The sequence below is a fragment of the Rhinocladiella mackenziei genome (assembly GCF_000835555.1).
Source record: "Rhinocladiella mackenziei CBS 650.93 unplaced genomic scaffold supercont1.1, whole genome shotgun sequence".
Classification (NCBI taxonomy): Eukaryota; Fungi; Ascomycota; class Eurotiomycetes; order Chaetothyriales; family Herpotrichiellaceae; genus Rhinocladiella; species Rhinocladiella mackenziei.
In genome coordinates, this window is record NW_013550604.1 from 1,096,938 (window position 1) to 1,112,722 (window position 15,785).

The 15,785-nt window shown below is 50.3% G+C and overlaps 5 protein-coding genes across 5 annotated transcripts; 3 read left to right on the forward strand and 2 right to left on the reverse strand.

The window, feature by feature from the left end:
* Positions 1 to 129: 129 nt before the first annotated feature.
* Positions 130 to 1,506, reverse strand: Z518_00389 (uncharacterized protein; the record flags this gene model as incomplete). The annotated part of the gene is made up of 1 exon (XM_013420992.1): positions 130 to 1,506. One exon carries the CDS (start codon positions 1,504 to 1,506, stop codon positions 130 to 132), a length of 1,377 nt encoding a protein of 458 aa, XP_013276446.1.
* An 812-nt stretch (positions 1,507 to 2,318) lies between these two features.
* On the reverse strand, positions 2,319 to 3,550 carry Z518_00390 (uncharacterized protein; the record flags this gene model as incomplete). Its single annotated transcript, XM_013420993.1, has 2 exons — positions 2,319 to 3,032; positions 3,083 to 3,550. The coding sequence occupies 2 exons, from the start codon at positions 3,548 to 3,550 to the stop codon at positions 2,319 to 2,321; spliced, it is 1,182 nt and encodes a 393-aa protein (XP_013276447.1).
* Positions 3,551 to 6,010: 2,460 nt separating this feature from the next.
* On the forward strand, positions 6,011 to 8,166 carry Z518_00391 (uncharacterized protein; the record flags this gene model as incomplete). The annotated part of the gene is made up of 3 exons (XM_013420994.1): positions 6,011 to 6,569; positions 6,639 to 7,939; positions 8,020 to 8,166. The coding sequence occupies 3 exons, from the start codon at positions 6,011 to 6,013 to the stop codon at positions 8,164 to 8,166; spliced, it is 2,007 nt and encodes a 668-aa protein (XP_013276448.1).
* Positions 8,167 to 12,105: 3,939 nt separating this feature from the next.
* On the forward strand, positions 12,106 to 13,708 carry Z518_00392 (uncharacterized protein; the record flags this gene model as incomplete). The annotated part of the gene is made up of 3 exons (XM_013420995.1): positions 12,106 to 12,604; positions 12,667 to 13,521; positions 13,569 to 13,708. 3 exons carry the CDS (start codon positions 12,106 to 12,108, stop codon positions 13,706 to 13,708), a joined length of 1,494 nt encoding a protein of 497 aa, XP_013276449.1.
* A 694-nt stretch (positions 13,709 to 14,402) lies between these two features.
* Z518_00393 (uncharacterized protein) lies at positions 14,403 to 15,073 on the forward strand (the record flags this gene model as incomplete). Its single annotated transcript, XM_013420996.1, has 3 exons — positions 14,403 to 14,453; positions 14,510 to 14,779; positions 14,828 to 15,073. The coding sequence occupies 3 exons, from the start codon at positions 14,403 to 14,405 to the stop codon at positions 15,071 to 15,073; spliced, it is 567 nt and encodes a 188-aa protein (XP_013276450.1).
* Between the last annotated feature and the right edge of the window lie 712 nt (positions 15,074 to 15,785).

Here is a 15,785-nt window from a genome sequence, read left to right on the forward strand (position 1 = left end):
AAATATACTGTACAAATTGTCGACACACCCTTTTCAAAGACACGCACAATCATGCGTGGCAAGTCTAGCAGCCCTCGCTCTTCTGTGAATGGCCGTTACCGTTTAGCCAAAAAGCTGATCATTGATCGTTTAATTCAATTCTTCTGGCCAATGAACGATCAAATCTGGATTGTGACGCAAGCCGACATGACAAGTAGACTGGCGACTGAGAATGGCGCCCTGTTCCTCTTGTTCCGGTATACCGGCGACGACCGCATTGAGGTCGGCTGGATCCTCGGCCGGAGGACTCGGCGTCATTCCCTCCTGGTCGCCATGTAGAGACCACCACCATTGACTCCCGCTCAACATGCCGTCTTCGTCGTCGAATACCTCCTCATCCCTTTGCGCGATGAATCCCGAATCAATATCCTCGACCCTCATACGCGCAATCCACCCCCATTTCCGCCAGAACCACTTCCGGACTTCCCAGCTGCGTTTGCTCCAAGCTACACCGTCGCGCATGCTGCGCCCAAAATGCCCGTTCGCGTTCGCGCGGCCCCAGCAGACCATGCCATCGTGCATGAGATCGAGGAATAAGCTGCAGTGGTCCAGCTTTTTGACAGACGACAGGTAGATGGCCATGCTGCGAAAGTGGGCGAAGGGGATGCAGTCGAGAAAACATGGGTGGGGGAGGATCAGTTGGAAGGCCGTGGGGCGGAAGTCGACAGGGACGGTGTGGATATTGGCGTTGGACGAGGTGGTGAAAGGGGATGGGTGGTCATTGATGTAAGAGGAGCGGGTGATGCCTAGGCTCTGTGCGATGGAGAGGGTGGCCCCGAAGCAGGATTCGCCGACCAGTTGGAGGTGGTTGAGGTATGGTGAGGGTAAATGGGAGTTGGAAGAAGTGTGTGATTTGCGCTGTGAGGATGACGGCAGGGATGAGAATCGAGAGCGTGGAGAGATCGGGCCTGTGGGGCAGAGCGATGAATAACCTGGTGGCAATTTGTACGTTTTATATTCGGTATCCGTGGGCCCATCCCAGATATGTCGCATGTCTTCGGAGTCTGGGTCCGGAGGAACATAGTAATATACCGCCACGGGCAAGGGGAGGGCTGGTTCAGGCAGTGCCGGTTCTGGAGTAACCACGCTCTCAGTGCTTGAGAGGCTCGTCCCATTGACGCCATGGTCTCGTTGAGGTTCAACAAAAGGCAGCGGCTGTGGCTGGCAAACAATACCCCCCTCTACCCTCAGCTCATGAGGCCGAACCAAATCTGACCCAGCTCTAGGACTCTGTGGTGGAAGCCCATTGATCTGGCCTAACCGCTTCAACTCCTCTTGGACTTTGGCTTTGACTTCCTCGTCGCGCCGCTGTTTTTGCTTCTCTCGCCATACTCGCTGAGAGCGACGATTTTGCTCGCGCCGAGCTTCGGTCAGCTTGCGCTTGTACTTGCCTAGCTTTGCTTGCTGCTGCATTTTTTGCCCCACCACGGTAGCAGCTGCTGCGTTCTCGATGGTTGAGGCTCCCATTTTCCTGTTTCTTTAGTCGGCTTCTAGGTATTTTTTTTTTTCATTGGAAGGATGGTATGAGAAAGGGAGAAAAGCGAAGTCCATTGTCAAAAGAAGTCGGGCCTCGACATTACTTCGTCTTGGAAGTTCAGAGCCCAGTGGGTCGCCCATTGATGCCTGGCGATCAGCGGGAAACACGGCCGTAAGCGATCAATGGCCAAGAACAAGTAACGCCATTTGTTATACCCGAGTGCGCCCCCGACCAATAGTGGGAGTTCAATCTTTCTCCTGGTGGCAATGCTGACTCACTCTTCACTTTCGTGTTGTATAGAATGGATCTGGGGATGAATAATTCTGCTGTGCTGACCCTGCTGGAAAAGATTGTGGCCGTGCAGCTATTGCTCTCTTGATGATGAAATCCAGGGTACCTGCATGTTATGTGTACTAAGCCCCCCTACAAGGTAGTTCCTGGAAGCTTATTCCGTTTTATGATTCTTCGTATGCATGGCAACAGGACCGACAAACAGTCTTTTGTACAGATAGATGATACAGCACCCCCTGATTGACGAAAATAACATCAGAGAGGGCACGTCCGTGGAGAGCCAAGCGCAAAGGAAAGCCTGACGCATTTAGACCCGGCTCTAGAGCAGAAAAAGGAAAAGAAAGATTGACAAATAAGCAACTCGGGCCTCTAGAGAATGTTTAGATAAGCATCTGCTAAATACACAAGCATTAGCGCCTCCGTCTCCACCAATTCCTCGCCGTCATGAAGTTGGTTGTCCCTCCGTCACGTTATCCTCATCAGCAGTCCCTTGACCAGGGAAGCATGGTTTCTAATATAGATCACCCGCTTTGATTGCGCCATTCGACACCGAAAGATCCATCGCATACATCCCTCGCACCCGCTTGGTGCCATCGCTTTGGAACCAACCCATATTCAAATCGCCATGGAAGACCGCTAGTTTGCCATCGGGGGTCACGTCGATGCCGCCTGGAATGTACACGCTCGCAGCCGTACCACCGGTCTCTAAGAATGCGCCTTGTCTAGTGTAAGGACCGTAAATGCTCTTGCTGGTGGCGTACTGTATGTTATAGGGGGGTGTGGTGAAGCATTTTGAGTTATACAGAAGGATGTACGTTCCGGACGAAACGTCATACGTCAATGATGGAGCCTCGATGTTGGGCCCATCATCCGGCCCGTTGAGCAAAATCGTGGTTGGCGTTCCGATGAGAGAATAGCCATCATCCGGATCAACTTCCTGTAAGACAAGCGGAGTCGGTGCAATTGGACTGACAGTGTTTGCACACTCTCCTCCATTACCCACAGAATTGCCATCAACTTTGTAGACAACATATTGTCGGTGAGTGGGAGGATCATTGAAGCCATCGGCATCGATTGCCCCTCCAGCACTCAAGTCGCAGAATAAAGGTGTTTGAACTGGAGTAAATGGACCTTCAGGGTTTGGAGCCGTGGCCGCTGCCACACAGTGTTGTGTGGGATTTGAAGCCATCGATACGGAATAATATAGCACAAAATTGCCATTGTCCTATTTGGTGTGAGCAAATCTTTGACAGGAAAAAAAAAAAAGGGACATACCAGTCGAGTCACATCAGGAGCCCAAACATGAGGAGGTGAAGCAGCCCAAGAAGGGAGAGTAGGAAGAGCATCATAGCCATCACGAACCGTCCAAGTTGAAAAATCGGTAGAAGTTGCCATCAAAACATTGATCCCAGCGGGATTTCCGTTGACCCCGGCATAGGCAATCCAGGAACCTCCGTCCAATGGGACCACAGAAGGATCTTGAAAATTTGCACCAATGACTGGACCCCTGACCTGACGCTTGTGTTGTGGAGCAGCGAGAGCCAAAGTCAGGCCAGCGAGGAAAAAGAAGGACATGAGTATCATGATGAAGAAATAACGACGACGAGAGGCAGAAAAAGGAGAGTCAGATTCTTTGGCCCATTTGACATTTTGGCGGCCAGAACCCGACGCAAATTCAGAGGCCAGCCGAGAGTGAGAGCCTGACAGCAAAGAGCTGCGTTCAGCCGGGCTGGTGCCAGACATGTTTCTCGGCTGACTGACGGGCGTCCTGGGAGTTCAAGTTTCTCGACGGCATCTAGTGCGGGCTGGTAAAGGCGGGATTTTAAAGTCAAAGCCAGGTCAGCAACGGGAATGTACGCCATTCAGATCGCTGAGCATGTCATACGATGCAGATGGGATTGGATGCTTTGGCTCATTATCAAGGCATCAGTGTCAACATAAGCTCAAAAGAACCTGGATGAATGCCGCGTGCCAGCCTCTGGAAAGGGAAAAGGCGGATGCCAGCTCCGGGTTAGGGGTCCGAATAAAGAAATAATCGGTTCCCTGTGGTGAAGGATGGCATGGCCAAATCATATTACAAGAGAGAAGAATGCGATAGGAAGCCGGATGTTTTTGTGTGGCCCATAAAAATAGTTGGCCTAGGGTCGGGCCCCTGTGACTGGCTCGCTGCCCGCCCAACCTTGCTGTCGCCTTACGGGCCCCCTTCGTTGACTTTTCATCCAAAACAACTTGGAACCTGACTGCGCCTGCCGAAGATTCATCGTTGGGCATGAGCAATGAAAAGATGCACGCTGTCAGATCTACTCGCGTTCGAAATCTCAGATCTCCTATAACAATACTGTTTCCCACCCGACTTCTAGCCAGCCTCTTCCCCTCCCCGCATTCCCTATCCTCCCTACGAACGAAGAGATCTTCAAAATCCGTGAACCTCATTCTCTGTCCGTTGCTCAAAAAGGAAATGATCTCGTGCACATTCTCCAATTGCAAGAGTTGATTGATATCATGCCGTCTATGGCACAATATTGCACCATGCAGAAAAAGTGTTCGCGTGATGGAATGGCGCAATATACCACAAGAATTGGCAACAAATGGGGTCATGTGAGAACTACAATACCTCGGTCTACATTCAGGACACAGGGCACGACCGAACGAGTTGAGTTGCCGTCCTGCCCAAGGTGGCCGAAGATTCGACCAGTTGGAAGGGTTGACTCGGGTCGCGCGAAAACACACAAGCTTCTTGGACCCGAAAATGGCTGATCTTGATGCGAGTGGTTTGAAGCCTTGCAGATCGAAGAGTTTTCCGCCTGGATGCTTGTTTACAGCACACGCCAACATGGAGAAATATGGATACGAGTCTGAAGAGCTAGGGGGATCCCGCGTGCTGGGTCATTGAATATGACGTGCTTCACCTGCAGAATGATGCTGACAAACTCGCTGGGAGCGATGTCTACATATGTCTCCCTCCTCGCCCTCAAAACACGTTCCTCAGATGTAGTTGCCGAGCTGGGTTCCAATTTCCGTGCTGTTCATCTAACGATGCAGAAGCATGGTGAGCCATGTTTCTTTTTCTCAGCTGTTACATCGTCAAGATAGATTACGGGATCCTCGACCCTGCCATTCATCAGGTGAGCCATCTTCCCGTCCCTTGTCTCCTCCAGTTCGCTCTCAGAGCTCTGTATTCTCCAACCTCCCCATCCGTTCATCGCGTGGAAATAAAATTAATCGATCGAGAGGGACCCATCGGTGAGAGATCCAGTGGACCTGGACATGGTTCGTCAGGCACACCAATGTCGTGGGCCTTTTCCAGAGAAACATCCTGGCCATTAGATCAAGCACGCGGCAGGGTTCAGGCTCCAAATTGAAAAAAGATTCAGAGTGACGACCGAGGAACAAGGCCGGGTCAGGGCCCGTCTTGCCGGGAATCTCCATGCGAACACCTGATTGACTGACACTTGGGCGGAACGCCCTTCCGGAGCCCTTTCAATTCAATAGTCTTTTACCGAATTATCCTTTTTCTTTTTTTTTTTGGTATTTTTCCCCTCATGTCTGGAGCTTCAATGGAGTTCTCACATTGTTGCCCATACTGGATCCCGCTTTTGTTCTGCGGCCTCCTCCAATGGCGGCGTGGTGTGGTAGCACGCATAACGGGGGACCGGGGGAGGGCAGCTTGGCATACTCCATGTACCATTGGCGGGCATTCAACAGGTACCACCGTCCTTGGCAGTGGCATCGGTGGCTTCTTTGGTGGTGACACTCGTTAATGCGAAGCCTTCGCCTGCTGCTTCTCCCAGAGGAACGTGGGTAGCTTGATTGGCTGGGAAGCGTCGACAGCCATTCCTCAGGCTTGGCGCTCACCTCCGCGCCGCTTGGCATCAGTCCCGCTCTGCTGCTCCTGCCCAAATCGGGTAGCCCCAGGTATCCTCTTCAGATACAGGGCAGTGTTCGCGAAGCTCGAGGTTACCACGAGGCAAACTCGGCAGGCCTCATGGACCTTCATACAGTGCACGGTGCCTACGATGCCCACGAATGCATCCGAACAAAGTTCTCCACTGCTCAGCTAGCGGAAATAACTTCTGAGCTCGACCAAAGCTACAAAAGCTACAAAATCCTGAAGCTGTGCTCTGAGAACTTTTGGTTCTCTCTCAGGTTGATCCTCAATCATCATTTGGTAACCGGCCTGGATAGTATCCGAAGATCGCCACCATGAGAACTCACTTTGGTCTCAAGGCTGCCTGGGCCATTGGAGCCTTCTGTGCCCAATGTACTGCTCAAACCTACCAACGTCTGGGTTCTTGCCCTAGATTGGGTTGTATCTTGCCACCAGATCAAGCCGATTTCCTTCCCGGTCAATTCTTCGATATCCGAGTGGAGGTTCACGCCCCAGTCAATGGAAGTGAAGTTGTGCCTGGCTACACCACTCCCGACACCGACTTCAGTCTTACCATTGAGAGAGAGGGTCGTCGGGCCAGACCAGTTGCAGCCTTCTTCGACATTCCGGAACCCCGGCTCGAGACCTGGAACTTCACCTGGTATGAAGATCTCTTCGCCGAGGCTGCTGATACTCCATCCCTGGTTCGAGTCGCGTCTAAGGCGTACCGACGGGTGGCCTTCTACGAGCCTGGCCAGTACATTGCCACTTTGACCTATCGAGGCACTTCACACACCTACGCCAACTGGACCGTGCGGGACATTTCGCCTCGTCGACGAGCAAAGAACGTTCTCATGTTCATTGGGGATGGTATGACCACCAACATGATCACCGGTAAGGCTGAAACCCCCTAAAACCCCTCCCCCCCAAATGGTGCTGGGCGCTAACCACCCCGATCATCAGCTGCTCGCTTGATCGCCCACCAATCAATCAACGGCAAATATCAGACCAAGATGGCCATGGACTCTTTCCCCATGTTGGGCCACCAAATGACCCATTCATTGGATTCTTTCATCACCGACAGTGCCAATTCCGCCACTGCTCTCTACACGGGCCACAAGTCGACGGTCAATGCGTTGGGCGTCTATGTCGACAGCTCCGAGGACAAATTCGATGACCCCAAAGTGGAGACCATCGCCGAACTCTTCCACCGTCTTCGCCGAGGTGGTGTTGGTATCGTCTCCACTGCCTTCATTGCCGACGCCACTCCGGGGGCTTTGACGGCCCACACTCCAGACCGTGGCCAATACGGTGCTGTCGTCGACTCCTTCCTCAACGGTATCACCAACTACACCTGGACCGACTGGTCTGGTCCCGATGTTCTCTTCGGTGGTGGTGCCGAACAATTCTACCCTGGAGAGGACTCCTTCCAAGGCAAGGACTACTACGAGGAATTTGCCAAGAAGAACTACACCGTCGTCATGAACAACACGGAATTGCAAGCCGCCTCCAACTCATCCAAGATCCTCGGTATCTTCTCCGTTAACAACATGGCCAAATGGCTGGACCGCAATGTCTATCCCGACAATCTTGACATCCCGGAGACGGCCCCCGACGGCTCCAAGGCCAGCGCCACCGATCAACCAGGCCTCAAGGAAATGACCCTCAAGGCCCTTGAGGTCTTGCACACCCGTCATCCGGACAATGGTTTCTTCATTATGTCCGAAGCCGCCAGCATCGACAAGCAAATGCACACTCTCGACTACGACCGCGCACTCGGCGAGCTTCTCGAACTCGACGACACCATCAAGGCTTCGATCAATTACCTCGCTTCGATTGGCGAGTTGGACGACACTTTGGTGCTTGTCACCGCCGACCACGGCCACGGCTTCGACGTCTTCGGCTCCGTCGACACCCGCTTCCTCAACGAACAGACAGAGGACCGTGAAAAGCGCGGCGCCATCGGCACCTACAAGGCATCTGGTCTCTCCCAGTACGTTGTCGCCAACCGCTCCGCCCCCATCGGCAGTGACCAGAACCTCGTCTATGGGCCTGGCGTCAACTTCCCTGCCAACTGGGATCCACGCTACACTCTGGCCCAGGGTGTAGCCGCTAATCCAGATCACCGGGAGAACTATCAAGTGCACAAGAGCGGTCCGCGCCTCCCGGCTTTGAATATCACCGGTTTCGACGAGGAGGATTTCTACGTCAACTATGTTGATGCCGTCACCGGTTTCATCGTCAATGGCACGCTGCCTGTTGAAGTAAGTCAACCCCCCCCCCCTATTCCATCTCCTTTTTAATCTCTAAATGTGTGACTGGTGTACTGATGTGCTTTGTATAGGCTGATCAAGGTGTTCACTCTCTCACTGACGTTCCGGTCTTCACTCGTGGTCCTTGCACCGATTTGTTCGGCGGTGTCTATGGTAACATTGACATTTTCTTCGGCATGGCGGAGTGTCTTGGCCTGAGTCGGACATCTCCCCCCTAGATTCGAGGTCCTTGAGAAGTATGGAAAAGGGGAAGGGGGAAATAATACCGTACCGTACATAATTGAGAGAATGATATAGAGATGAAAATTGAAATAAGATGATGTTACGTGACGAGAGGATGAAAAATAGTGTACAGTCCCGCCAACAGTGTTTCATTGTCTCTGTTTAATATCTTCTCCATTTTCCTCTTCTGCCTTGCAGAAGCACTTGCGCAGTTAAACGCACTTCTCCCGTACCCTAACATAACACCCCCCCGTCCCTATTCCAACCATCCTCCAAATCTCCCTCCCGCTGCTTATTTGTCCTCGGGTTCTCTTAGACCAGCACCCTGCAACCACTCAACACGCACATCCCTCGGTGCTCCATAATACGGCAACCCTCTTCCCCACCACAACCACGCTGATACTCTGGGATGCGGACTCAACGTACTTCGTCTCGCCGTGCTGGACACGCTTGATCGCTGCCATATGGCCGATTTGTCCCGTGCAGCTTCAATCCCGGGACTGCTTGTTGAGTTAGATGTTGTGGAGTAGGTCGGGTCAGTTTCTACCAGCCCTGTTGCGGTGTCGAAATTACATACGGTCGTGATGCCGGGGGGCATGGTCGAATGGTGGCGTGTGACACCAAAGGCGAGGATGGGGAGACCGGCGGTGTTGTGCACCTGGCCGAAGATCTTCTGGATTCCGGTCGGAGCGAATATTTCGCTAAAGTGTATGAACTTGAAGATGTGAATAGAGCAATGGATGTGTGATGTGGGAGGAGAGGCATCCCTCGCCATCAGAAGCAACATCGTTATATAGGTCTCTGTCCTCAGAAACTTGAGAATGTCTGACGAAGTGTCGTGCCTTCAATAGGTACGAAGCGGTCACGGTAGATAAAGGCTCGGTAACGGATACACCTCACATCTACAAACACTGGCTTTGCGGCTTGAAGACCAGTCAGGGGCTCTTGAATATGGAATCTTCTAGCTCCATCCTCCCATGAGCACAAAGAAGTTGACAAAATCGTCAATGACATTCAAAGAATAAATAACTGTTGAACGGTTGAACAAGTATCCAGTACCCCTTTATTGGGAAATGGGTTTATCACTCCTATGAAGGATATTGGAGTAGGAATAGGAGAAGAAAAGGGGTCAATCAAACATACGCCAGCAACCTTGCAGGACCAGTTGTCAGATAGACAGAGCATTCAATTCACATTCTCTTGGCATACTCAGCTTGGCAATAACTTTTCCGTGGTCAGTCTGGACATATACCATTCTAGGAAGTGTGTCACGAAGATTTTAGAATCCTCCACCCTCCCAGAGTAAGGAATATCAACGCAAGCAGCTGGAGCCAGTATTTTTGCCATTGTTTGAAAGGGACCTCTAACGAATACCACCGACACGGCCGGACTCAACCATTTTTGGCGGATAATTATTTTTCAGAAACCCCAATACCAGGGTCTGCCAGATGAGAAGCATACGCGTTCTCTGCACAGGAGACCCCTGCTGGTTGCTATTTTGATCCATCGCCACGCTCGGCTGGAAAAAGACTGCGCATCTGCGTTGTTTGATCTTACAAGGTATCGCAATTCTTATCCTGCTGCTGCTCCGGAGGAAATCTGTCAAACGGGGTGCAACTTGAGATGTATTGAATGCTCTCTCTGTGACAATTGATCCTGCCAGATTGCCAGTGTATATACGTGCTTGGTTGACCCATTTTCTACTCCTATTCTTCCCCTATATCCTACATAGGGGTGATAAACCTTTCCAAACAAAGGGATACTGCCCATTGTTCAACAATAGGTTACCATTTGTTCGACAAAATCCAGGCCTGAGTTGTCCTCCGTCACATTGCATCGCTGTACCAATGACACGAGCCTTTAACCAAGAAATTCGCGCAACTATTAAGGATATTTAGGATGAATACCTTGTTCCCCCCCCCCCCTAATTCTTGATTCTGTTCGCCTGTTGACCCAATCTTGAATCGATGTTCGATTAGGCCGTCGGAAGATACTCTCAAACGGACCGAGAAGCACACGATTGTGAGCAGATCAACGGCAGATCAGTCCAATGTGGCAATTTGAACCTGATTAGCGCACGACCAAGGGGTGCTTTTTAGCCATGCTCAAACTAGCCCCGGCGGCGGAGAGAGCTCTTTAACAAGTGCGTCTCGACGATTGCTGGGCAACATGGCCGCTTGTATTTCTCTGCAAATTCTTCTTAAATGCGTTCTCAGACATACACTCTCGACACGCAAAGCAAAGCTGGCTTGTGTTGGAAGTGATAGATTACGCCGCCCACCTAAGTGCATTTATCATGGGGCGCCAAGACCCAATGTCAAGAACATGTATATAGCATGCGTTACGCAGGATACCCCTATCCGACTTCCAAGCGTGGAAGTCGATGTCGCCCCTGCACCTATATAGATAGATAGGTATCCTTTTGACGTCTTTACAGCCCGCTGGCGAGCCTGCCCCTGACAGCATTATCCACGTCACAGTCGTCAAATACAACAACAACAACCGGACACTTTCCTCCAAGCTTGAGAGTCACTCGTTTTAGGTTACTCTGTGCGAGCATATATTCCTGGATCTTTTTGCCAACAAGAATGGACCCTATAAAGCTCACTTTACGTATCCGCATATGGCTGAACAGAAGAGCTCCCGTTGATCCATTTCCAGAGAGGATTTGGAATATTCAGGCGGAGATCCTGCTTCCTTGATGAGTAGACCCATTGGTAAGGGCGCGAAAAGTGTTTCCTCAGAGGGTTTGAGGATGAAGCAGTTGCCGGTCGCGAGAGCGGGCGTAGCTTTCAGGCCGGCGGATGCGAGAGAAGCACTCCAAGGAACAACACCTGCAGTCACACCTAGTGGTCCATTCCTCACTATCTTGAGGTAGCCATCTTCTTAGGGTAGTGCTTCTCCTACAAATACGTCGATCCATCCTGCATGGTATCGAAAAGCCTATGAGCATGAGTATGGAGTCCTTACGAGAGGTAAAAAGCTGCACTAAAAAACATAGAAATTCTCGGTTTGCGATTTGCGGGGCAAAATCGCCTTTGTCAGCTTTAAGACCTGAAAGATGGCTCGAATTTGACTGCCGTTTTAGTCAGAAGAGCAGACTCGGATCATGAGTTGCAAAAATGCACCAAGATCGCTGTCATATTAGCGTACATCTCCGGATAGTCTAGATCTTGACAAGATATACGGCAAAGATGATTCCACCCGACCGATCTGAATATGTAACCCTCAAAAGCTGCTCGATTATACACCAAGACAACGTCTCTGGACCAAGGCCGCAGGATGGCCGCAGGATGGCCGCAGGATTTCATTCAGCTCTTGCAGTTTTTCCCGCCGGACCCAACGATCCACATCTACCTCGCTCATCGTCAGTGCCTCAAAACCTCACTCTTACTAATTTGCAGGAACCCAGGTGGAGAATGCTGTCTTGCGCTCGGAGGACGTGCAAGAGATCCTGATCGACCTGGGGATCCGGGCGCAGGAGAACGTTATTAGAAATGCTCGAGGCCCTTGATTGCGAGTCAGATTAGCAGGGCCACATCACACAGGCTGCTCGCTCGGCACCCACCCTCCTGGCGAGATTTTACTTCGGTCTGACAGTGGAAATGGCCCTTTGGTGAGGTCAATTCTCTCATGAGCAACTGGGATATCATGCTGTTTGGTGGGGCTCCATGCGTCTGAACCCTCTCGAACCAGAGGAATGCCGTGGCTCCATACGAGCCCTGTCAATTCAGGTCCACTGCAGTAGCATATACGACTTGCCTGAAAGTATGCCATTCGGTCTCGGCGAGAGCAACATGTACATCTACAGCAGTCCCGTGCAGAAAACATTTAGGTTTTATATTCCATGCTCAAATCTCTTTCGAATCCACTCCTGTTTCCAGTTTCCAGCACTGAATTTCGCCTCTCAGAAACACTCTTCTTACTGAACGAATATGGCCCCATCTCCCCAAACTCAGCACAACAAGGGGAGGATGAAACTTCTTCATCGTTTCTACGAGCCTTTGGTGCTCCTTTACGTTTTGGATAAAGTTCAAGGTGACCATTTCCTTCCAAATAGTGATCGACTACCTTTGAATGATGCCCCACCCAAGGAACTTCGCCGGCGCTTCTTGTCCTCATTGTCTTACATCTGCGATTACAAGAAAGGAGGAGATACTATTACCGCCATAGGTGCGGCGTCAAACCCACTGACCTATTATGTTGCGTGCAACAAGGGCCCTAAAGACAGAGTCAAACCTTTCCTGGAATCAATTCTCACTAAACTTGGACTGATCTTCGAACTTGATAAAGAACAACGCAAAAAGGTTGCCAATGAAATCCTCGATATTTGTGCCGAGTTCAGCAAGAAGCGGATTGAAACATACTGGGACTTCTTACGAGGAGCGTTGATGAAATGCGGTGAAGCGCTGCAGGATGATTCTGCCCGGGATCGTGAGTACAAACTATGTGTGCTTCATGTTATATCATTCTCTCGCTGACGCTATGCGGAATAGAACTCAGAGAAATGAAAGAAAAGCTCACCGAGTGCAGCGAAAAGCCCACTGCTCTTTGTCGCTTCTGTTCATTTTTGATGAGACCAGACAGGATGACATTTATAAAGGAAAGGGCCAGAATCACCGACGAGGACCGCAATTACCAGAGTTCTTTCGCCATAGCCAAACATTATATTGGTCGTTTGGCATTTCATGTCAAGGTAGTGAAAGTGTTCATGGAAGCCGCAATCAGAATTCCCGAGCTCTTTGTGGATCCCCAGGTCATGCTCCTCAAGAGCCCTCAATCACTGATTGGGCCACCTCCCCTTCGCAACAAGCTGACCCTTGACGGATTAGTCAACCGAATGGCTTCGACTGCCAGAGATTCTCTTCCGGAGCTCCGGTCTTGTCTAAAGGCTTTGAACCACCAGTTCGACATCGAACGCATTGTTCGACAGGAATACGACAACAAGAATTTCAAACCGCGAGTTCATGCGGAACTTATTGTTCTGGAACACTTTTACCAGAACCGAAACACGTTGCAATACCTTGGGAATGATCCTTATGTTGGTTGCAGCAAGCCGGCATGCTATTGCTGTTCGCTATACATTCGGGAACACCCAGCTGGCTTTGATCCCCCAGCTACTCATCAGAAAATCTATCTGAACTGGTTGCCGCCCACGAGTACTGAGAGTGTCCAAGTGGCAGGCTCGGATGCCGCTCTGCATGAAAAGACCATGCTTAATAAAATTGTCCAATCAATCAGACAAAGGACAATGTACCAGATCAAAACACAGAGTGGAAAACGTCAATGCCACCCTGATTCGGTCACAGGAGATACTTTCTCCACTCGCATCATATCTTCCATTCAAGAGCGTAAGTTCCAGGCAGACTGCGTGCAACATCCAGTCTAATTATTTTAGTTATTAACCCTGACGGTGAGGAGGACGATGATGACGTGGATAGGGATGTGACGGCCGTTGCAAGAGACTTCGAACATTGGGTAACGGCACGAGAACCTGATGAGGACTCGGAAGGCGAGGGAGGTGTTCAATTGCCGTAGACTTTTCACGGTGTATGGAGACAGGGTTGTGCTTAGTAGAAGGGCACAGGATTGGGACGCGGTTTGGTTCAGAATGCTATCCATCGAGACAGGAATCGTGGAGGGTGAGATTCTGACCATCATGCTCCATTGAAAATGCAGATACATCATTCATGAGAGTGATATGCCACTGAAGCATATGCATAGTCGAGGATTCCATACGGCATTTGAGTCATCTATTCTCAAACAGGAGCGAAATGTTCAAGACTGAAAAGTTCCCTTCCTGCGAACCGTTCTTCATTCCTGCAGGCGAAAATTGTAATCACACAGCAAAAAGGGATCCCTTCATGGAAGTGCGATGGGGGAATGACCTCGCCTTCCCGCATTGACTAGAATTTAGGGCCTCTGAAATCGAAGCAAGTGACAGTGGTCATGATCTTTCAGACGGCTGGGCACGACCACTCGGCGAGAAAAGTGCCGCTCGGATATGCATGCTCAGCAGGGCCGGATGCGGCATATTGCGCTAAATTGCCGTACGGCAACTTAGCGTCAAACTAGACGATGAAATTCCATCGACGCCTTGTCTTCCCCAGCTTCGCCGATGCTGCAACAAGTATGTTGTTGGGACATATCAGCCGGGTAGCTCCACGAGCAATTTGCGTGGGATCTCTCTCACAAGGTCGAGCAAGCACGGAGGTTGCTACCACCTTTCAGAATGGCGAGCTTTTTCAGCTTGCCAGACCTATCGGCGGGAAGTTCGGAAGAGGTATTTTTGAAAATCAGGCTGGATCTTCGTGAGAATTGGTATTGACTAAGTCACAGAAAGCAGCTCGCATCAATCAGGTTCTTGGGGAGATCCATGACGTCCTCACCAGAGACGAAGATGTTTCAAAGCGAGTCAGATATCATGTTAAAGAGCGGGGCGAAAATGACCGAATTCGTCTTGCGAAAATCTTTGCCTTCAAGGAACCTGACCGGGATACCATGACAGTGTTGAACCAAAATTTCGCAAGCTGGGAGGCATCTCCCCACACTTTCTGGACTCGACCAGCAGTGCCAATGCCTTGCCCATTTACGTCAATTGCACTTCAAGTACAGGTTGTTAGCTGCTATATCCAGACCAAACGAGACGATGAATAGTCACGTATTGTTCGCAGACTTCTTTGTGTCCTTCTGGAAGAGTTACGGATTCTCAATCGTGGTATTTCGACCGGAGAGACGGCAAAGATGCTAAATGAACTGGACGCAGCTAATTATCAGTATGACGAGGTGGAGAGCACGGTGGAAGAAATGCTCCGGGCAGGATCCAGGTATAGAAATTTGGAGAATGCATTGGGTCATGGTGTTCTGTTCGTTCTTGGGAAAGATATATCGGAGACTTTGTGAGTTGCCTCTGGGATCAACCCTTCATTTGTCTTGAATAGATTCTCATTCTCACAGCTGGACAAAATTGTTGCCGAAGAGCGGCAGCCAATTCAACATGGTAATCCGTCATCTGAAATCTGTCAAACTTCACGAAACGGCCAAGAAGTACTCAAAGCTCCGAAAATGTGTTATCGAGTCAAAATTGGCCTCAATAACTTCCACATCAACAGCAAGGGATTTCTCTTCCCAGCAGTTTTCAGATACTAGCATGGAAATGTCCAACGCAGAATGGGCTACCGCGTTTTCAGGATCATCCTTTGTGCACGGCAATTCTACCTACGATCATTCAATGGACTATTATGTCAATTTGGGATGAAGTTCCATTTAGTAGGTGAACTTCGGACCTCTCTCAGCTATAAACTAACGAATTCCTTTGCCTCGTTATACCAACCCGACCTCAAACGCCTAGTCATTGACCGTCCTGTGCTTTCTACGCCTCTGAGCTTGCGAAATTGTGTTGGATTCATTCTTGATGGATGTCATTAGACCCTTGTCTTCTACGTTTTTTAGTTAGTAAAAGGTCAGGGCTTTGACCTTGAATCAATTTTTCCCCGATGACCGTTCGAACTCGGAAGAACGACCACCGCCCAAATCAAAAAATTAGTAATGGCCCCTAGAAATATTCAAAGATTGGAAATTTCGACTGGTGTCGAGGAGATCTTCGCAAGTCTCC